Below are 23,865 nucleotides of genomic sequence, written 5' to 3' on the forward strand. Positions count from 1 at the left end.
AAAGCATGAATAAATGGAGCTGGATCCAGTGGAAAAATGGTTGCTAACAAAAGAACTGTTAAGGTGACTATCAAGAGAGCTTATTCAATCTCCATTGAGACCAATAACAATTAAAGCTGTGGTCTCCCAATATTTTTAGGCACAAGATCACTTTTTCAGTTTAAATACAACCTGGAATCTACCCTGAAAGAAAATATAAAGTGAGTTTATTTTTAGTACAATTACTGTTACTCACCATTCGGAGGTATTGAGTCTCCTAGGTTTACCATTTACCTATTCCTTTTGTCTGCCCAATGCTGTTATCTCACTCTTCCTCAGCTCCATCTCTACATAGTGGCTACTCTCCCAACCACCACCCCCCCCTCCCAACCCGGAACTACTTCATATATATATATATCAACCTTCTCCTAGCTACAACTGTATTGAAAAAGGGTCACTAGACCCAAAACATTAAGTTTGCTTTCTGTCCACAGATGTTGCGAGACCTACTAAGTTTTTCCAGCAATTTCTGCTTTTGGTTGCTAGAAATTTCAAGCGCAGTGCTAGAAATGGTCTTTTTTTATTGCTGTGTCTTGGCCTGACTTTCAGCTCAACTTCCTTTTACTTAGAAGTTATCTCCATGTCAACTTTGCAGCTTGTAAATCATACACCAAATGTAAGTTGGTAGCCAACCCACAAATATCTACTTGAAGGACAGGATTTGAGACACGTGATTTGTTCCGTCGCAGCACATTTCTGAAATTACCTGTTGAATTACTGTGATAACTTCTTCAGAAGTATACAGATGTTTTCTGGGTGGAACCATTTTTGCTTGTGTTTAATTTTTTTCCTGAGTATTTTCTGCATACTTGGGAGGTGTGACTGTATTTTGTTACTTAATTGGGAAGACTAGAGATAACAGTCTCAATTTTTTCTGCATTCACAAGGGGATCAGTGGTTAGAGGGAGGAGGCAGAAGAGTAAGATTGATAAAGATATCAGCCATGATCAAATGATGGAGTAGCCACATTGGGCCACATGGCCTAATTCTGCTCCTGTATTCTACGGTCTTATAATCTAATGCAGTTCATCTGTGGGAGGCACTAATGGAGGAAAAGTTAAATGGAAAGCTGTCATCGCATTCTCACTGCAAATACCATTGAAAACATTCTATAAAGTTTAGTAGAAACTAGTCTCTGTAGCAAAAGATCAGCTTTTTTTAAAAATAATGATGTGAATTCCCTATTATTTATTGAAAGTGATGTGTTAAGATTCCTTATTTATAAACTTTTTCTGTAACTCATGTAAAAAAAAAACACTCACCTACACAGATTTCTACTTTTGTAGCCAAGTTATACTTTTAAAATATGGAAATAAGCTGTTTCTTGTTACTTGCCATGTCTCTCCACCACCTTACTGCCCTACTGTATGGTTCCTATAGCAAATAGTTCAGTTATTCCTAACTCCCAATAAGTTGCTTCCCTGTTTTACTTTCCCAGCCGGGTAACTGCCAATACCAGAACAGCCTCTCGTGTAAGGATTATCCTGTAGATATTTTAGCCTGAATTCCAATTTAGGAAGACCTTCCAGCCTCCTTTTAACTTCTTTATGAATTCAGTCCGAATGTGAGCATCCACCTGTGTTCTACACGATGAATGTTTGAGTCAGTATTTACTCTGCTCAAGTTGTAGACCTGGCTGCTTGTGTCCATAATTCACAGTTGGATATAGACAAGGTAAGCCAAAACTGCAACTGATGTCTATCTCGGCTATTCCTGTGTTTAAAGGCAGCCTATACTCTGATCCTAATGCCTACCTATACTGTTTTCTTCATGGCCACACAAAGCATGTTGGTTTTGCAGCAGTGTTGATCAGTTTTACTCAATGCTAACTCCCATTCACCATAGAAGTTAAAGGGTCTTCATCATAGCTACTAATAGTTTACGGTCCAAAACACCCTTCTGAACTGAAGAAGGGTCTAGGCCCGAAACATCAACTTTTGTGCTCCTAAATGCTGCTTGGCCTGCTGTGTTCATCCAGCTCCACACTTTGTTATCTCGGATTCTCCAGCATCTGCAGTTCCCATTATTTCTGAGCTAAAGACTCAGGACATACTTGCCTTTCTCCCCAAAGAACTTTCACTTTCCTGTCAATAAGAGAAAAAGGCTCGAACTTCTCTCTGATCTATAATGAAAGCCCAGGTTCATGTCATGCCTTCTCCTCTGTGTGTCGGGAAAGGTTTTGGAGCCTTGTGGAACAGCGGCAGTGTCCATATCTCTGAGCTAGGAGGCCTAGTTTCAAATCCACCTGTGCCACAGGTGTGTAGTAACATCTCTGAACAGGTTGATTAAAAATACTTAAAACCACCTTTGTCTGCAGGCAGGCCAACTCTTGCATAGGTCAGATGACTCCTTCCATCCACCCGAAATTCACACCTCTGAAATGTGTTAATCCTTTAAACCAAAATATACTATTGCAAATAATATATCTTAAACCTCATAATTCTAAAAGTGATTCTCTTACTAAAGCAGTGAATTCTGTGATCATTACAGTAACTAAGGGTACTTACTATAGGGGCTGTATATTTGTTGAAATCAGTAAGATACTGAAAAATGTGATTTGATCTAATGCTAGTTTGTCTTTACCTTCTTTCATGCAGAAATTAATTGCTTATGGACATCTCACTGGCAATGCCCCAGACAATACAACACCTGGCAAGAAGTTAATTGATAGAATCATAGAGACAATATGTGGCTGTTTTCAAGGCCCTCAAACAGATGAAGGTGTTCAACTGCAGATAATTAAGGTAATGTTTTAATATTTGAACTTCCGCAAACATTTAGGTGTGCTTCTATGAATGTTTACTGCATTAATACAGAGGATTGCTCATGTGCTTTAATTTGTAACTGCTTGGATATAATTTAGTAAACTCATTCAAGAAGTTGAATCAAGTATTAAGGTGGTTAATAAACAAATAAAGTGAGTTCGCTTAAAAATTGAGAATGTTCTCTCTAGTCAGGTGGGACAAACACCTCTTTAGTACAAGTTAATTTGAAAATCCCCCCAAATTATTAATTAATAGCCAACAGGGTGTTTTCAGTGTCTTTCCGACTAGTTGTATCCGAGATAAGTGATGAATCCAGTTCATAATTATTTTTACAGAGGCATTCAAGAGTTAACTCTTCTGATTTCATGGACAATCTGACACTGATTCTAGTGTCCAGATTTACTCCACGCAATCTTAGAAAATGTCGCAAATTTTCAAATGGAACATAATCACGACCAGGCTCAAAAAAAATTGCACTATTGATATTGAAAAATGCAAGCATTTTTTGGTATTATTGATCATTTCCTCAGAAAACCTCCTTCAGATTCATGCAACCTATTTCTACCTGCTCCAGAACCTCTTGATGCTGAGTCTAAAAATATTTAACTGCCCTTATGGCCAGGTAATATTTGTTTAAAATTCTAGTGTGAAATATTTTAAATATTAGAGTCACAGAATCATATAGCATGGAAACAGACCCTTCAGTCTAACGTGTCCACACCGACCAGACACCCTAATTTGACCTAGTCCCATTTGCCAGCATTTGGCCCATATCTTTCTAGACCCTTCCTGCTCATATACCCATCCAGATGCCTTTTTAATGTAATTGTATGCACTTCCACCAGTTCCTCTGGCAGTTCGTTCCAAATGTGTAACATCCTCTGCGTGGAAACAGTTATCCCTTATTTAGGTCCTTTTTTAAATTTTCCCCTCTCACCTTGAACCTATGTCCTCTAGCTTTGGGCACCTCCACCAACCCCAGGTAAACAGACCCTGGCTATGCACCCTATCCAGGCACCTCATGATGTGTGCAGGTGTGGTCTCCTTTTCTGAGGAAGCATGCTGTTACTGTTGAGGGAGTGTAGCAAAGGTTTACCAGGCTGATCCTGGGAATAGCCGGTCTGACATTTGAGTAGCGATTGACTTGGTTAGGATTGGAGCTCAGACAGATGAAGGGTGATCTCATAGAGACTTATAAAATTCTAACAGGACTAAACAGGGTTGATGCAGGGAGGATGTACCCGATAGTGAGTGTGTCAAGAACCAGGGGTCACAGTTTGAAGATGCGGGGTAGACTGTTTAGGATGGAGATGATCCATTTCTTCACCCAAAGAGCGGTGAGCCTTTGGAATTCATTACCACAGGAAGTAGTTGATGCCAAAACATTGAATGTGACTAGATATAGCTGTTGGGGTGAATGGGATCAAAGGTTGTGGGGAGAAAGCAGGATTAGGGTATTGAGTTGAACGAGCAGCCATGGTCGTGATGAATCATGGAGAAGGATTGAAGGGTTGAATGGCCACAACCTGCTCCTATCTTCAATGTTTCTATGTCACCTCTCAGCCTCCAATGCTCCAGGAGGGAAAAACTCTAGCCTGTTCAGCCTCCCTATAGTTCAAACCCTCCGACCCAGCAACATCCTTGTCAATCTTTTCTGCACCCCTTCAAATGTCACAACATTCTTCCTGTAGAAGAGTGACCAGAATTGTACACAGTATTCTAAATGTGGCCACACTATCCCGTATAGCTGCAAAGTGGGGTCCCAACTACTATATTCAATGTTCTGATTAATGAAGGCAAGCATGCCAAACACTGCCTTCACCACCTTGTCTACCTGTGACTCCAGTTGCACCCAATCTCTTTGTTTGGCAACACTCCCCAGTGCTGTACCATTTACTGTATTGGTCCTGCCCTCGTTTGTCTTACTAAAATGCTACACTTCACATTTATCGAAGTTAAACTCCATTTGCCAGTCCTTGACTCATTGGCCTGACTGATCAAGGTCCTTTTGTACACTGAGATAATCATCTTCACTGTCCACTATATCACCAATTTCAGTGTCATCTGCAAGCTTACTAACTATAATTCCTATATTCACATCCAAATCATTTACATAAATGATGAAAAGCAGTGGACGCAGCTTGCTGCTGGTCACGGGCCTCCAGTCAAAAAAGGAGCTCTCTCCTACCATTTGTCTTTCTCCTAGCTTTAAGCTAATATTGTATCCACTTGGCTAGATCCCTCAGATCTCATGTGATCTAACCTTACTAACCAGTCTACCATGTAGAACCTTGTCAGATACTTTGCTGAAGTCCATATAGACAATGTTGACCACTTTGCCGTCATCAATCTTCTTTGTCATCTGTTCAAAAAAAACTCAATCAAGTGCTTACCTTTCCAAATGCATTCTTTGTTTCCTGTAAATTTTGCTTTTGTTTGCAGTTATTACCAAACTAAAAGATTCTCCAATCTTCCATGAATCCAAGAAATTTTGAAAATTTAAAACCAAGCTTAATCTATCTCCCTAGCTGCCACTTTTAAAACTCTAGGCTGAAATCTGCCAGGACTCTGACTCATCAGCCTCTAGCTGCAGCAATTTGGTCAATACCACTTGCCTGAAATTGAAATTTTCATTAGGTCCTCCCTCCCTTCCTTTTCTTGAATTACAGTTATTACTGGAATATTGCTTGTATCCTCTATAATAAAGACTGATGTAAACATGAATTACAATCGCTGGATCTTTCAGTAAGACCTCCAGTAAATCAATTTCAAGATGTCTTGCCTTGCTGCCAGGAAACTAACAGAGAATGACGGGATCTTGGTCCTCCTAAGAATGTTTTTTCTGCCTCTGATTCCCCAACAAGTAGCAAGTTACACTTCACATCTTCCTCCTCATCCTGTCATTGAACAGTCTCCTGTCACAAGGTGCCATAGTCGATATTTGACTATTATTTCAGCTCTCACTCTCCATGTTGACACAGAGAACGTGTGCCTGCCCTATTGAATAAGGTCAGAATCCCCATTCACTGTTTCACTTAGGTGACCCTTACTTTGAACACCGTCTCGAACTCCAACCTTGTTTTGAACCTGCTCTTCTGTACAAGGCATAGCATAGGTTTGCAGCAAGCTTTCCAGACTCTTAGTGCGGCCCGGGCATATAACATGTCCTGCTACATCTTTGTCAAGATAATTTGCATTATTTTTATTTTTTTTTGTTTGCTAAAAGCTTTCTTTCCCTTTTAACAGAGTAACTTACACTCAGCATGAAACACTGGACGAAAATTTCCAGCATCCAGTGGATTCAAAAATAACTGAGTCACTTTTGCTGTTGCATGTACTTTGTAAAAAGCTATTTATTGATGCTTCAAAAGGCCACTTACTTGAATTTTTGAATGTGGCAGCATATCAACTAGAAAGCACCATTATGGAATGTGCATTTAGTACCAAATTGTGGAATGGAATCCCTAATTTTTCTTCATGGAAGCCCTTTGATTAAACAGTGTATGTGCGCTGATTTTAGCTTTATTTCTTCACATCGTGTCATACAGACATCAGTTCTTCAAAGATAAGAAAAATGTGAAAGAATACATAGTTCTTAAATGCCTATTTACCCATCAAAACGATTGCAAATTAAACCTGGTGGCAGTATTGGGCATTTTCAGCTGTTGTGACAAATGGTGTGAGAGAGACAGGGGTAAAAATGGGAGTGTAATTTTCACTGTGCTGTCATCAACAGACACAAACTTACAAAAAGCAGAGGTCTGCACCTGAAGCCACTAAGCAAGCATTATAGTTAATAGGAATAGGTTTTCTGGTGTCATTCAGGAGATTATTTTTGGGATGTGTTGATCCTGATGCATGTTGAAATTGGAATTGGCCAAGCTGATACCACGGCAGATTTAAGGGAAAAATGAAAAAGTATAATGCCAATGTCGGCTTTATCCAGGACAACAAAGCACCCATGTGAGAAGGAAGTTTAGAGTGTTGAGAGTATGGTAAATAAATTAAGCTTTGTAGGAAAAGCAAAATTATTTGAATGTTTATGTAGCTCGGACATCAGATGAGCTCAAGTGAAGATAAAAAATTTTTGTGTTCAAGTTAGTTTTGTGTTGCCAAAATCTGCAGGTTTCATAGATTTCAGAATGAGCCAGTTTAGTTAATCAAATGGGAAAGAAGTCCTTTATTGTACAGTGATTGTAATGCTGTTTTATTCAATGTTTTGTTTGAAAGGAGACACTTAACTACCTGATTCTTTATATGATTGGCAAATTTTAACAGGAAGATGCAGAGATGACAGCAAACTGATCAAAATTGTTATTGAATAAAATTACTGATGAACAGTGGAAGTGTTCAAAAAAATAATTTAGTGTAATACAGGGCAAGTATGTGCACCAAAGAGCAAAGAATTCTACTTAAATATAGTAGCCATGGTTAACAGAAGAGGTAGAGACATTATAAATCTAGAACAAAGAGCATAATAACCACTAAAAACAATCTAAGGGCCAACAGAATATATGAAGAACAGAAGAAAAGTATGTTTGAAGAGAGCAAGGGCTCCCAAAAAGGAATGTGAAAAGGGAGTTAGCTTGCACCTCAGCAAGCAGGAAGGAATTCTTTATAAGGAATAATCTCTGGCTTTCTCCTGTAACCATATTCAAATAAGAATAAAAATAGAGAGAATAAGTAGATGTATGTAAGTCAGGAGAGAGAATGCAAGAAGGGGATGCTTTGAACTCTTGGGATGCTTGAGATCCTTTTTGTGGAAAATCACACTTGTGTAGGCTGAATAATTTGGACCTAAACAGCCAGGATTTCCTTATGGAGTGACTTATTCGTACTTTTTGGACCACATTTAGAGTGCTGTATATAATTCTGGTCTCCAGAATTTAGAATATATTGACTTTAGAAGGGGTGATTTGTTTCATATTTGTAAGATTTAAAAGATAATTGATGGAGTAAATAGGAATTTGAAACTGCTGATAGGGATGTTCTGGACAAGTGGACATGCCATAAAACCTAGTTCGTCCGCTTATGACAAGTTAAATAACACTGATTCATATAAACAGCATTAGAAGTTGTGGAATTCCTTACAAAACATTCGAGATGCTGATTGGATTATGGTTTTTAAATTTAAGATGGGTAAGTTTTTTTCAACAGGAGAAAACATTCAGTGACCAAGGCACTGTAAATGGGTGAAGTTGAGGTTGTAAGTCAGTGATCTCATTGCCTGATAGCAAAAGAAACTGAATAGTCTGCCTCTGTTCTTACAAAGCAGTCAGGTTTCATGGCAATAGAAGAAAAACACACACAATTCTTGCATTTGAATAATTATTAAAAACCACATGGAAAGGGGTATAGATCAAATTAAAAAGCAAATAACAAGCATGCAAGAGTTTTGTGGGAGAAGCAGTTGCATCTTAAACAAGTTTCCTCAAATTTAATGGTATATCAATATGGCTTATACTTTTCAGAGATGTAATGACTTCGTCTTGAGTCAGCTGTTAGACATTTAGTACACTAGGCCCCTGACTGCTTGCAAAATGTCAATGAATTTTCTCATTTATTTACTGATTATAATTTATATCCTTGGAATAATCTAAAATGTTTTGTCAAGAATAAAATGTATTTAAGGTTTCTTGATGTTTAACATTTCCATTTAATTTAGTTTTGGTCAGTTAATCCTACTATAGTGTACTTGTAAATAAGGGCAACATCTTCCAAAAATAACTGGAAGTGCCATGAACTAGAAGGTATGGCAGTTTCAATAGAGAATAAAGATGCAGGCAGATTTCAGTATGTTTCTGGCACCTTTTTGTTTTTATGCCAGTATATATTCTGTGTTTACTTTAATTTTCTGCAATTTAATTATCTCTTTTTTAAAAATGTATTTAATATGGTCAATATATTGTTTCCATGCTGTATGATTTTGTTACTCTAATATTTAAAGTATTTCCAACATAAACTTGTACAAGGCATTTCATGTACAGAGAAAACCATCTACCAAAGGCTTAAAAAGCAATCTTTGGACTGGATTAATGAAATGCCCCTCCTACAATGAAAAAAAGAGTATTGACCCCAGAAGTAGGAATAGATATGAGTAACATAATCAAGTTGAAGCAACAGAAAACCCAATTACATAAAACAGCTGCCAGAACAAAGCCTAAGCTTTGGGAACAAAATCAAAGTTGCTGGATAAGTTCAGCCTGTCTGGCGGCATCTGTGATGGAAAAAACAGAGTTAACGTTTTGGTCCAGTGACCCTTCCTCAGCTTTGGGAAGCCTGGTCAGAACATGAAGTTTAGTGCCTTCAAGTGTTGACTTACGTGGCAACTTGGCCTCTGTGTTGAGCAGTTCTCCCTTCAATGGTATGCAGTGAACATGCTGTCGCAACTGTAGGTTTATAGGGATAAAAAGAGTAGCAGTTTCTTCACTGTCAGCTGTGGATCAGAAGTGACCTCAGCACCTGCACAAAGACAGAACATCCATCACTCATAAAGAGGTACACTGTTTCCCAGCAATGGCAATGGATCAGCAACCGATTGCGAACAACACTCCCAACGAAGGGGCGTCATTCTTTGTACAAGCAGATACCAGAGAAACATCCAGTGACAATTTACGTTCATACACTTTTTCTTATTGGCATGATTTAAAGGCAATGTATGCAATGCATATGCAGAGATTGATGAAAGTGGATTTGACTAGAAGTAAATTGCCTTATTGCATGATAAATCACTTTATGACTGTATAATGGGTAACTTGCAAGTGCAACTAGTGGTGCACACACTTTTTTGGTTTATTTTTTGTGAAGAGGATGTTTGGAGATGCAAAAGTGTACATTGTATACTGACTACATTCTGTAGTCACATGGCATCTATGCCTGCACATTGTATCTTTGCATTCACTGTGTATCTGCAATTACACATAGACTTGAAACACTATCCACTTGCTTGGGTGAGTGCATTTTCTTAGAAGACTGAAGATGTTCAGCACCATCCAAGGTAAAACAACTCCCTTGATCAAACCATCCAACATCTAAAATACGTGCACTGCCCATAAAAGCGACACAGCGTCATCATCCCCCATTTATGAAATAAGTTGCAGCAACTTGCCAAGCCTCCTTTGACAGTATGTTCCAATTGTACAATCTCTATCTCCTGGAATAATACTAATTACAATGTAGGCTTCAACACACTACAACTACAAATTCTGCTGAAGTCGGATGTGATCTTGACTTGCAACCAAGTTGCAAATGCTTTATAGCTGGGTCAAAAACCTGAAACATAGTTCCATAATTCTATTAGGAACAATCAGACCACAGACCACAATTGCTGCAAAAGGAGACTCCAGTCCACTTTCTAGTCCCGAGTGGTCCTGACCCGAAACAACGTCAAGCTTTCCTGCTTCTCTGCTGCTTGGCCTGCTGTGTTCATCCAGCTTCACACTGTGTTATCTCACAATAATGGAATAGAATTGTTTGGTTTGGAGGGAACAATGTGTAAGCTGCCCTTGTTTTCCTAGGTGCCGTTGAATGAGCTTTGGTGAGTGGCTGCAAACGACAGATGATATCGATTGGATCTAATGAATGTTTGTAGGGAGAGTTCAATGTTTAAAGCTGTGGTTATGGTACCGATAGGGCAGATTGCATTTCCCTAGATAGTAGTAAGCTTTAGTGTTGTTGTCATCTAGGCAAGTGGAGAATATTTGTTACACTTAAGGTTTCCAGATCATTCAATATTATCATGGTGATCATCCAACTCAACACCCCTGTTCCCACTTTTTACCCAACTTCTCTGTTCTCTTCAGCCTTAAGAACTATACCTAACTCCTCCTTGAAGGCATTCAATGTTTTGGCATCAGCAGCTTTCTGTGACAGAGAATTCCACAGGCACACCGCAGCCTGGGTGAAAAAGAAATCTTTTTTGCTCTGCAACCACGGAACGGCTGCCTGAGCTGAGTTTCTGGTCAATGGCAGTTCCCAGGGTATTAATGCCACTAAATGTCAGTAAGAAATTATTTTTCTCTTGAGGGTGCAAATGTTACTGGTCATTTGTAAGTTTAAACTTGCATATTGTCTAGGTCTTGCTGCATCCAGGTAAGGACTGTTTCATGAAAATACCATTTGTGATTTAAATACTGTTATCAAAGTGTCTTGTGGAAATGCTTATTTTATTGTTTACTCCTCTCTTATTGTAGGCCTTGTTAACTGCAGTAACGTCTCAACATATAGAAATACATGAAGGAACTGTGTTACAGGCTGTTAGAACATGCTACAATATTTACCTGGCCAGCAAAAACTTAATAAACCAAACTACAGCCAAGGCAACACTAACTCAGATGTTGAATGTTATATTTGCACGAATGGAAAACCAAGCAGTGAGTATTGAATTTAAAGTTAATTCAGAGTTTTAAAAGAATCTTTGATATGAAAAATAACAAAATAACTGATCAGTTATTTTATCAGAAAATGTAGATATTAAAAGTTAACTACGTGCGAGAGCTTCAATATTCGTAATTATAGAATTATATACATTAGTTTATTTCTGTGGTTGTGGAGTTTGAGAATAAATTTGTTAGTGACACTAAATATGTGATAAAGATTTACATGTATACCATTACAATGTAACAGATGGATTGATTAAATTTAAAGTTACTATAGAAATTATTTTTTCATTTAATTTTAGTGCATTAGTGTATTAGCGAAGTCACCAAAGGGTATTCTGTGCGATTATGTTTGTTGTAACCAATTCTTTTTTTCATTGACAAAACTTGACCAAATCATTGCAGGAGTAAATTATTGCAGGTGCTAGAATCTGTACTGAAAACGGCAAATGTTGGAGATCACAGCAGGTCAGACAGCATCAGTGAAGAGGGAGTGCAAGCAGTGTTTCGAGTCTAGATAGTGCTTCATCAGAGCTTCAGCTTGCTGTCTCTCCATGGATGCTGTCTGACCTGCTGTGATCTACAACATTTGTTGTTTCGACTAAACCCTGTTCCTCCAGTGCCTTTGCATTGTTATCTGTCCAGGTGGAATAGTCTTGCCTGGTTCCGTTTGTTTGTTCAGTTGGAGCCAGAGAACCACCTGCAATTGCTTCTTCCAGTCCGGTGCTATTTGGCATCCTTGGGCTGCCTCCTTTTTCCCCACCACTCGCAGCCACGTGGTGACATCATCTGAAAGTAAGCTCACCTTTCAAGTTTATGCTGATGAAACCAGGTCTAGCTCAATGCCTTTTGACGCACCCTCTACTACCTCCTTCCCTACAGCCCAACTGCCCTATCATCTCTTACTTATATTGCTTATTGATAAATAGTGCTGCGTAGGCATACATTTTCTCCAACTAAATTAGGAACACCAAAGCCATTATCTTCTGTCCCAGCCACAACCTCTATTCCTTAACTACTGACTTTCTTCTGCTGTTTGAAGCTGAGCCAAAAGTTTAGCATCTGTGACCACTTCCTTGATCTTGAGCTGGACTGCAAACCCCATAATCGTTTCATCAGCACTGGCTCCTTGCAAATTGGTAACACTGCTTGTGGCTGCCACTGCCTCAGCATTATTGCTGAAATCTTCATCTGTGCTTTTGTTATCCCTGGACCTGACGAACTGAAAGTTTTTTTGGTTGGTGTCCCACTTTGTACCTTGGTAAACTTGACCCCTTCAAAATTTTCCTGCCAATACCATAAATCTCTCAAGCTGAATTTTTGTGTTCCTCTGATTATCTCTGTCTGGCTTTATTGCGCACTCGCTCAAAATCTCCCTCTGGTAAAGTTGTTGGTCATGTGCCCAAATGACACCAGATGTGGTTTTGTGTTAAATCTTGTATACTGCACTTCCTCCATAATGATGGGCAGCAGGCCGGAAGCTCAAATGTGATATAGAGAATAGCAAGGAGTGATTAATATTTTCTTCCTCATTGTTGTGTTAGAACATGGGAGAAGGCTGGCTGGAGATAGCAAAACATATGGTAAGTATTTAAAAAGGAAAGGTTTCAGTAAAGTGAGCATTGGTTCTCTACAGAGAAAGGAAGATCCAGGGAATTGTGAAAAATTAATGCATAGAACTGACAATAAACGTCAGCGTTTATTGCCCACTCTGCCATTAATAACAACTAAAAATTGTGAAGCAGCAGAGAGGGGACGGATTATTGTATTGTGGTATTGTCACTGAACTTATAAACAGAGCCCCATGATCATCACTGATTTTTTTTTATTATTTATTCATTTAAATAATCAATTTCTTGTTTTGAAAGATTTTTCTAATGCAGTCATAGCATGTTCCATTTTGTAAAATTTGAATTTTTTTGAAAAGGTCTTATGCTGAAACCTATTTGGTTAAGAAGCAAGAGTGAAGGGGGTTAAAGTAATACTGATCTTGGTTCCTGTCTGGTTTCTATAATAGCACCACCTCCCAACCCCTGGATTGGCATTCAAAAAAAACAGTCCTAACAAACTTAATCTCTCCTCATACCATACCAGGCATCAATTTGGTAAACCTTCACTGCAATTGCTGTATAGCAAGAATGTCTTTCCTCAGATAGAGACCACAACAATATTCCAGATGTACACTGTATAATTGCAGCAGGACAAATCCTCTTGCTGCGAAGGCCAACATCTAGTTTGCCTTCTTTGCTGCCTACTGCATCTGTCCGCTTACTGTCAGCGAATGGTGCATGAGGGCACCCAGGTTTTGTTTAAACATTCCCCCTTCTCAATTTACTGCCATTCAATCAATGATATGCCGCCTTATTTTTGCTACCAAAGTGGATGACCTCAAGTTTACCCACTTTATCCTTATTACCCACATTATAATTACAATAAAAATGTATAGAAAATTTTCCAAGTTGATATTTCTAATGGGAAAATGTTTTAAATATATATATGATAAGTGCCAACTCAGTACCAAATAGGACAGTAGGGCTATGAGAAATCTATTTCAGCCTGAGACAATGCATAGGAAAGGGAGTGGAATTGGAGGTAGTTTGACAAATTTGTTCCGGAGGAACTTCAGCCAATTCCTTTACAGTTTCCAATATTGAACTCCAACCACTTTAGAGTTCCCTTACCTTTACCTCTGCAACTTTGCATCATATCCCTCCTTGAACCCTTCTGATGTTGAAAATCTCATCCTTGCCATTGTCTTCTCTAGTATCTCCTTTCGTTCATGCTTTTCTGGTCAGTCTCTTGGAGCTTCCAAAATACTTGTTCAAAATCCCATGTTGGGTCCTTTTTTGATCCAATGGGAGTAAAACATACTATGACTTACTCAACTTTTATGCTGATTCTACTTTTGATCTCTCTATTCCCTGCATGTTACCACCAAATCCCAACAACTCGAGCAGCATGCAAAGGTGGCATCAAAATAGCATGGAGGCAAGAAGTTACAATTCTCTTGGTCACTCCTAATTGCTGCTGTTATGATCATATGGACCACTTAAACTCTTTCAGACACTTTTTTTTAAAAACTATAAACATGGTTCTGTATACAACACAGATCCCAGTTAATCAAAACAATTACTCTAGCTTTTTCTCCTTGCCTCAGTTCAGCTTCAAAATATGTTCCAGTTCAACAGAAAGTTGTCTTATCCCCTCACGTAACAGTCCCACTATCAATCATGTCAACAAGACAGCCTGGTAGCATGGACTCCTTCACGAACGATACTAAATCCTACTCACTCAACACCCCTGATGTCACTGATTTATATTGTCACTTGTCATAAACTTATGCTTCTCACTCTTCAGGTTTATTCATGGCCTCACCCAATCCTACCTCTAACATGATCTGTGTTGCAAACTCCCAAACTGTGATTTCCTCCAACATTGGTGTCTTCTGTCCCCATCTTTCCTCCTTCCCTACCATAGGCATCTGCGATTTCAGCCAGCTGAAACCCACTCTTCGAAATAAGAGAGCAGTGGAGGAGTTGGAGACTTGATGGGGAGACGTAACTCAGTGTTATGAGTGTACATGTGGAAAGTAACTTTACATTTGTGGATGTTAGCACTGAAGACAGTTGGGAAAGGGGAAGATACGATGCCAAGGCTCAAAATGTCTAGGAAAGCAGGGATCATGGATTGTGAGCAGGCATTATTGTTGATTCTCTACCTTCCTGTTTGTGTTTTATCTTTCCTCTCGTGCTCCCATTACTTGTCTTATCCATGAAACTCATTTCTTTGATCTTATTCCCATAAAATATAGACAATCCAACAACCCCTCTTGGCTGATGTTCTAAAGGGATCCCTTTTAGGTACTCTGTCGCTTCCTCTTTGAAGCCATTATAACCTTGGGGGGGAAGGGAAGGAAATTTTCTCTCCATGAACCAATGCAGTCCTCACAAATATCCCTTTCCTGTTAAATCCTTGAGCATGTTTCTAAAATCTGTGCCCATCTTTCCCAAAACTCATGTCTGAGTTAGAAAGTTATCAAACTTAAGACCATATTTTTCAGAGGTGGGAGCCTGTGTCATGCTAAGCCCTGTCTTTATGCATACAGCTGCAGGAAGTAAAACAGATGGAAAAGGAGAGACTTCGGCAACAGCACCAGCTACAGCAACCCAGTGTGAACCAGTATGAACCTGAATCCCCACAACTGGGTCGTCTTGAGGAGCAGCCTATTCCTGAGGTAGCACAGGTGTCTCAGTTGGAATCAGGCCCCATCAATGAAGTGGACAAGCATACTCAAGAGGATACAGAGCCAGAAAATGGAATTGATACTTGTAGCACAGAAAATGAACAAACAGAAGTTGACCAGGCTACAGCAGCTAAAAGTAAATGAATTTCTTTACAGGTTCTATATATAGAGTTTATGACTTAGGAAAGAAAACATTCACTTAAATAAAGGAAATATTTATTTAATTGTTCTTCAAGTACCGACTTTATGGTCTGTAAACTTTGGTGTTTCTCGGTTCAGTTTCCATATATGGTAGAATGTTGGCCACTGCTTCCTTTGAAAGTAATTCTGCTGAGCTTGATTAGCATGCCTTGCTCCTATTTGTATTTCATATTCTTTGCTTTCGTTATCAGCGTCAGATCCCTGTAGCATTTCATGCAATGGAGTAATCTGAATAAGCACTTAATCTGTTGAAAGATGATACTGCTAGCCAGAATATCAAAAAAAATCTTGCTGCAGGTGCAATCAGTAAAATGAAAAATTAGCTTTGATCAAATAAAGTTTTCAAGATGATTATTTTAAAAGCTCGCAATGCAGGATCTTGCACTTGGTCACACAGCTGGAAGGGTGCATCACTGCTTGTTGTCCAGCCGTCCATTGGTTTTAAGTCAGTTTTAGCTTCCGGTTCAATCATGCGCAGGTTGCTGACCAAGACAAGCAGTTATCTTCAGATTTAATTCTGATGTGGAACTCTAGCTATAAGTGTGACAGTGTTAGGATTTTAACCACAGACTGGCCCTTGTTATTTACATAATGATTGTATCTTCAGCTCTTGGGAACCTTGATCAGGGGTTGAACAGGCTTTGATCACCTCCCTATCAGCAGTATGGAGCCTTGATTCAAGTGTGATTGAGACCCAGCTTAACTTTTCCAAGGTATTTAGTTACTTCAGCACCATTGATCTGGATTATTACATCATGATGGACTGAGTTGAGGATTAAGGGACTGGACTTCTTTTCAAAAGCTTGTTCCAAAATTTAACCATAGCTCTAATCTAAAAAGGCACTTACTAAGTACAAATCCATTGAATTCAGTTGAACTGTTTCACAATTAGAGTGTGCGCTTCGGTTACTACTTGCAGCAAGCAAGGGCATTGTAAACTGTAGCAGTTCTGCTATCCACATCTGAAGTTTTTAATTTCACCACCCAAATAGGAATCATAGTGACTACCAGCAAAAAAGGCTATGTTCCATTCATTGCAGTGGCTCCTAGACCAAATAGGAAATATTATCTGGTCCAAATGGCTCATGTTTTCAAAACCACATGGTGGATTTTTTGTGTTTACAGATCCAAATAAAAGAGAGTGAGTCACAAATATGTGCAGCATTACACTTGTTGATCATGAAGTTTTCAGAGTAACTTCCTTTGGAGTAAATGAACAAATGCATCTTGCCTGCTCCAAAGTTCATTTAAAACATGCTTTGCAAGGCACCGGACAGTCCTATTATATTGGTTCTTACCAAATTGTTGTGAAGAATCAAGTAGATTTCTGGTAATAGCTTATTGTTAGTCAAGTAGGAAAATTATTCTAAGTTTTGCTGAAAAGGCCCTCAATAAATAAATTAGGATGGCTACTGAGCTAAGGATCATCTTTTTTTTGTCTGATATTTAGAAAGGGTTGGCATTTTGTGCTGTGTGTTGTTTCAGTTTTAAGATGAAGACTTGGTCAAATTTGAAATTCAACAAAAAAATACAATCAAACAATCTTATTAAAGCTTAAAGATGTCACAGATTTGGGGCTCTCTCCAAATGCATTGCTGAACTTTGTTACATGTGTTTCTGCAATCAACTGTTTCTGACTGTAAATACTTGAAGGGAGGATGCATTTTATTTTCATCAATGAAAGATTTAGAAACTGTAAATCTCCGTGATCTAGTGACCAGCATTTATTGCCCATTCCAAATTGTCCTCAAACAGGTGGTGATGAGTTGATTTTTCTTTCTTTTGGACTGTTGCAGTCCATATGACTGAAAGAATGATGATACAGTTCCAAGTCAGATGATTGTGATTTGAAGGAGATTTTGCGGGTGATGTATGCTCCCACAGCTTTTCAAGTTATTCATGTTGATATTCGAGAAGCTGATGTCTCTCTGGAACGTGGCAAACATCTTGACTGTTGGTGTGGTGACAGTCAGGTAAATAAGGATATTCCATCACACTCCTGACTAACACCTTATAGACATTGAACAGGCTTTGAGGAGTCAGCAAGGGAGTTACTTGTCTCAATTTTCAATCTCTAACTTGCTCCTGTAACCACAATGTTTAGATGTCTTATCCATTTCCCATCAATGATGATTCAAGGAAGTTGATATTGGGGGAACTAAGTGGCAGTAATCCCATTGGTTGTCAAGAGGAGGTGGTTAGATTTTCGCTTGCTGGAGATGATCATTACCGGGCATTTGATTAGTAAAACTCTTGTCTGTCATTTATGAGCCCTATGCATATATTCCAGGACATGCTGCTTGTAACCATGAATTACTACAGTATCTGGGAGTTGTGAATTGCACTGGAGACTGAAAATGATGCATCCATCAATGAACATTCCTACTTCTGTCATTATGATTGAGGACCGTTCATTATTAAGGCAGCTGAAGATGGTTCTGCCTAGCTGTCTCCTCTGATGAATTGGGCCTTTGAAGTATCTTGTTGGACATGCCATCAAATGTTCAGGGAGCCTGGTGCAATAGTGGTGTTGTCCTACCTTTTGAGCCACAAGGCCTGGTTTCACATGCTTCAGAATGACATGGTTGAACATGTTGATTTTAAAAAAAATCGAAGAATGCTGAGGAATTCTTGTTGCGATGACCTGGGGCTAAGGTGCTTTGGTCTCCAACAAGGAGAAACGTCTGTCTTTGTATTTGCTATAAATCTAAACCATGGGATTCTCCTCTCTTTCCACCACCACCCACCCACCACCACCACCAACCGCCCCCCCTTCCCAACCACCGATTTTCATTCACTTCAATTTTGTTACGGCTGCTTTATACTACACTCAATCAGATGCTGCCTTGATATCAAGGATAGTCACTTTCATCTTGCCTCCAGATATCAGACTTTTTTTCCATGCTTGGATCAAGGTTACAATGAGGTCAGGAGTCCTGGTGGAATCCAAACTGAGTGTGGTGAGCATTATTTCTTTTCAGTGTTATTTGAAAAAACTGTCAATGACACTTTACATTATATTGCTGATAATTGAGAGTAAATTGACAGGACAGCAATTGGACAAATAAATGAGTACATCTACCTTTTGTGGAAAGCTCACATCTGGGTAATTTTTGATCTTCACTTTATCCAGTAGATGTCTGTGGTGTAACTGCACTGGAACTGCATGACTTTCAGGACTAAATCTGAGTTGTCACGATTGCTTCCAATGCCTTCAGTCTTTTCTTGGTATCTGCCAGTGGAGGATTGTGCCATTTATTTTAGCACATATAAATATTGGATGAAGAGCATTTTTAAGGAAGTTATAACTCAGTCTAAATGAGCTGGTATTCAGTTTTTGGGCCAACCTGGATTTCTTGAGGGTGTCTTCAAGGCAGCCACGTAAAGAGTCAGCGTCCTTTCTCTCAGGTACAATATGCTGTTCTGAGTATTTGGGGCAGCAAGGGATTTGCTGCAAGCTGCTGTAAAGATTGAAATCTTCAAAAACCCAACTAGAAATTCTTTCACTGCATTTTTATATACACAGGATTGAACACAGGAAGAAATTTCAATTATTTAATTTCAACACTGTTCTCATTTTGTTTGAAATACAGGCTATGCATACAAAATTCATTCTGCATTTTGGAATGCATTATTTCTTTACGTGAGCAGATATAACTTTTCCCATTTTCCCATTATTTTTGGTTTTCAATGCTCTGTTATTTTCAAGATCCTAATCCTACTTTCTTGGGCTAAAAGTCTAAAGTGATTATTAAAACAGTAGGAAAATAAAACATAAAAGCTCAATTGGGCAGTTGCTTGAAGGGCAAGTACTCAATCTTTTCTCAAGGTTGATGGACTGCAGCCTATCATATGTGGAAGCTGAACTTAAAGATTAAAAAAGACTATCCTGAAGGTATGATCCTTTATTGTTTTGTCTGAGTTTTTTACAATATTAAGATCAAAAAACCTTACATCAGTGATAAGTCAATCAAGAAAATGTATTTGGCAGTAGAAAGAACTCTTCTTGATGTTTTGAATATATTCAGAGATTAATGGAATTTTTGCCCATATGTTTTAAATAATTATCATAGTAAAGCAAAAAGATTTTCATAAATTTAAAAAATCTAAACCACTAATAAATTCCATGAGGTATGCTTCGAATGTTCTTGAAATGCTTTGATTTATCATCTTTACCAGTAATTGATGCACTGTGCCTGTGGAGAAAATCTGGTTCTTCACTTCACTTAATGCTACAATACATTAATTCATTGTGGAAGCTACAGTTCTTGTGAATTAGTCTGAGAAGACTTGGAAACTTTGTGTCTTCACTGTGCCACAGAACTTGATGCATTCTGCTCCATGATTACTTCTTTCAAATAGAAAATTGTAGGAAGTATATGTCTGAATTCCAGCTATGTGTTTCCAAAATACAAAGTTATATGCTGGTAAAACTGCTGGAAAATTTATTACCATTTCCCCATCTTAGAGGGGATCAGACCTTGAATTTGGGATTCAGAAATCTCTTGTAGACAATTACAGTTTATGTTCAAATAACTATTTTTTGCCGAAGATTTGTGACCAATGGAGTTTTTGTTGCCTGTACTCTCACTAAAGAGTTCTACAGTGGGAGGTTTTGGAATCGTATTTAGGTAACTTCTATTAGAAATGAATAAAATACAATAATTCAATTGAAAATCTTGAGGGACAAGTGGAGATCTAATCCAATAATCTGAATGGTAATCGTAGATGATGTTTCTTTCTTCACGCACCACTATAATGTCTGTTGTGTTAATTTCGCAGTTTTTTGTAAAATTGTTGAATAGGAGACATTTTCTTTAATGTCAAGGCAGATGCTCGACTTGACTTGGCCTGTAAGCTCTGTTGTTCATGTTGCTAAGATTTTGCATTTCTCATGTGAAGGGACTTCGTCAGCTCAGTTGGCTGGACAGCTGGAATGAGGTCAACATCTTGAGTTCAATTCCTGTACCAACTGAGGTTATCATGAAGGTTTTCTTTCTCAACCCTTCCCCTTGTCTGAGGTGTGGTGACACTCAAGTTAACCGCCAGCAGTTATTTCTCTCTAACAAGAGAGCAGCCCTATAGCCCAGAAGGGCTAAGCCTTTACCTCTTATGTTTTCCTCGTTCATCAGACCTCCAAAATCTCCACCCGTACGACTTTGATGCACAATTTAGAAAAGGAATTGAATGTTGCACTGGTAGCATATGAGTATATGTTTACTGTGGCCCAGATTTTGTCATATCAACAATGAAACCATGAATGCTCACTGTTGTTAAGGACTAATTGGACAGAAATTGTTCAGCGTCTTGTGCAGTTAAACATAGAAATCAGCAAGTTTGTGTCATTTTTCTTCACCTTCTACAATAATTTTTCCCCTTAGTCATTGAGTCACACAGCACAGAAACAGACCCTTCAGTTCAACTCGTCCATGCCAACCAAGTTTCCCAAACTCAACTAGCCCCACTTGCAGTATATGTCCACTAAATACCCAGTAAACTGCGAGAAAAAAGTACATTTATATCTGATATTTTAATAGCGTGATAACTCTTGCTGCCAACAATTTCTCTCGAACACAAAATTTAGTTTTATTAGCTTGGAGTCTGATTATTTAGATTTTAATTTTCATTGAAGACTTTAATATTTTATAAAATATTTTATTCGTCTAATTTGTCTAATCCCATATCCCTTTGTCTTTATTACTTCTTCCAAATATGGTCTAAAATAAGATGCTGTTAACTTTTACTTCCCAGAAAAGTTTGCTCACTTCAGTAAGCATACTTCAGTCTAATGTATTGAAGAGACATGTTTACTGTGTATCCCATTCATATAGGTTCCAGGTTATGTGCTACATCTGACTCCTTACATGCTGTACAAAAGCCTCCTAAAGATGTAGGGCGCAGCGCTAAGTGTAATGATTGATGAGCGTTCGCTGCTGTCAGCAAAAGCCAGTGCACTAGTTGCCTGAACTCTTCATCTGGTCTTGTGAAATTATGTAACTGAAGATGAGTGAAAATTACCTCATCTTCAAATTGATTGCACGAAACAGTGCATCAATTTATTGTAGGAAAAGGAGGAATATGCCTTAAAAAGGTTTTCTCCAAAGGCACTTCATATGCATTAAACATTTTGGTCCAGCAAATTAAGGTAACTGAAAGCGTATTCTGTGTATCATATTAGTTACCAATATCACTTTTATATTCCTTGAGGCATATGTACATAGAATTTAAACACTATTGAAATTTCATAGCATAAAACCATTCTCAAAACATCATTTTCTATTATTTGAGATAAAGTTGAGGCATGTTTTGTTCGTGTTGTTTTCTTTATTTTAGTCCTGGCTGTCTGATTTGTTCTGAGCATTTTATATTTTGTCCTTACACAAGGTTTTGCAAAAGGGATTGCAGGCAGAAGTGATGGGGAGGGTCTTGAATTTGAGGATAATGTACATGAAATTGTACAGAACATTCTACAAGAGTTGGTGTCCACTGTTGTTGGAGGTAGTGTACTCATTTTCATCTGTTCATTTAGCTTCATGATTTTTCTGTGCATGTGTTAATCCTCATGACATTTTTTTGCTTTTCTGTGATTTTCTTTGATCGCATGAGATTTGTTTGTTTGTTATTTCCTCTTCCAACCAGCATGAGCTTTAATTTGTTTAGTAGAGCTACAATGTTAATAGCTTGTCATCGGTCCTTTTAAACTACTTTTGTTTGCAGTTGACTGTACATTTTACAAATCTAGTCACAGGCAAATTGGCAGCAGGTTGTGCATTGCCATTATGTAATCAGTATAGTTCAATCAATACAATAATGTAATATTGCACCAAAGAAATGCCATCTACTGTAAACAAATTTAAAATTTAGGGCAGCAAAAGAATTATAGCACAGAATTACCAGGGAATTTACATAATGCAGAATTATTTGTCAGTTTTAGAATTTGCCATTGTGCAGTGGGAACAAAGGCAAGTTACAAAGAAAATGGGATATGTATTTCAAAACAAGCTTCAAACATAAATGACATACAGTATCACTTTTATCTACCAGTTTGCAGAGCTAACTGAATCTTGAGTTTTTTTTAAGATTACCTACAGCGTGGAAACAGGCCCTTCAGCCCAACACATCCACACCATTAAATAATGATTCATTATATCTTGAAATTATTGCATATAACAACTCATTATCTTAATGCTTGATTTTTCATGTTGGATTTAGACATTTTTCTTCCACAACACAATTAATGCAATATTTGGTAATCTCTTGTTTTTCAAGGTGCTAATGAGAAATTCTAGGTAAACAAATAGATCAAGTTTAGGACAATTTGATTTTTTTTCAGTAACATACAAGGTGCATGCTGCGGGCTAGCCCAACATTTATTGTCCATTCCTATTTATTCTGGAGAACAAGGTAGTTAACAACCTTCTTGGTATACACTAGTCCATATGGTGTAGCAACACACACAGTGTTGCTACGAAGGCTGTTCCAGGATATTGATCCAGCAACAGTGCTGGAATGGTGTTATGGTTCCAAATCAGAATGGTGTGTGGCTTGGAAGGGGAATTTGCAGGAGGCAATGTTACTTTGCAACTGCTCCTCCTCCTCCTCCTTCTAGGATTGTAGAAACATGATCAGGTGTAGGCCATTTGGTCCTCTGGCCTGTTCCTCTATTCAAAGCAAACAAGGCCAGTCTCTGATGTAAAGTTGTCAATTGCCTCGTGCAACTTAATGCTTTTGGTTAACAAAATCATATCAGTCACAGATTTAAAATTGAGTTGATCAAGTATCTATTGCCATTAGTTACAAAATCCCAAGTGTTTTCCTTCCTTTCATGGAATGTGGATGTCCCTGGCAAGGCCAGCCTTCATTGCCCGTCCCAAAATGGCCTTGAACTGCGAGCTTACTCAACCGTTTAAGGAGACAGTTAAGAGGCAACCACATCCGACCCCACCACCCAAGACATTTTTCCACCCCCACCCCTGTCTGCTTTCCGGAGAGACCACTCTCTCTGCGACTCCCTTGTCCACGCCACACTCCCCTCCAACCCCACCACACCCGGCACTTTCCCCTGAAACCGCAGGAAGTGCTACACCTGCCCCCACACCACCTCCCTCACCCCCATCCCAGGCCCCAAGATGACTTTCCACATCAAGCAGATGTTCACCTGCACTTCCGCCAATGTGGTATACTGCATCCACTGTACTCGGTGTGGCTTCCTCTACGTTGGGAAAACCAAGCGGAGGCT

At 38.6% G+C, this 23,865-nt stretch overlaps 1 protein-coding gene across 4 annotated transcripts in view; it reads left to right on the forward strand.

Moving 5' to 3' along the window:
* The window catches only part of arfgef1 (ADP-ribosylation factor guanine nucleotide-exchange factor 1 (brefeldin A-inhibited)), a 168,709-nt gene that overhangs the window by 49,162 nt on the left and 95,682 nt on the right, over positions 1-23,865 (forward strand). For 2 of the 4 annotated variants that reach the window (XM_048528690.2, XM_048528692.2), the window contains exons 4-7: positions 2,637-2,783; positions 10,997-11,176; positions 15,288-15,561; positions 22,011-22,124. In XM_048528690.2, the coding sequence (XP_048384647.1) occupies positions 2,637-2,783; positions 10,997-11,176; positions 15,288-15,561; positions 22,011-22,124 (715 nt within the window). The remainder of the gene's footprint in view (positions 1-2,636; positions 2,784-10,996; positions 11,177-15,287; positions 15,562-22,010; positions 22,125-23,865) is intronic. The other 2 variants (XM_048528693.2, XM_048528694.2) reach the window with 1 other exon arrangement.

Source organism: Stegostoma tigrinum, chromosome 5, assembly GCF_030684315.1.
Source record: "Stegostoma tigrinum isolate sSteTig4 chromosome 5, sSteTig4.hap1, whole genome shotgun sequence".
NCBI lineage: Eukaryota > Metazoa > Chordata > Chondrichthyes > Orectolobiformes > Stegostomatidae > Stegostoma > Stegostoma tigrinum.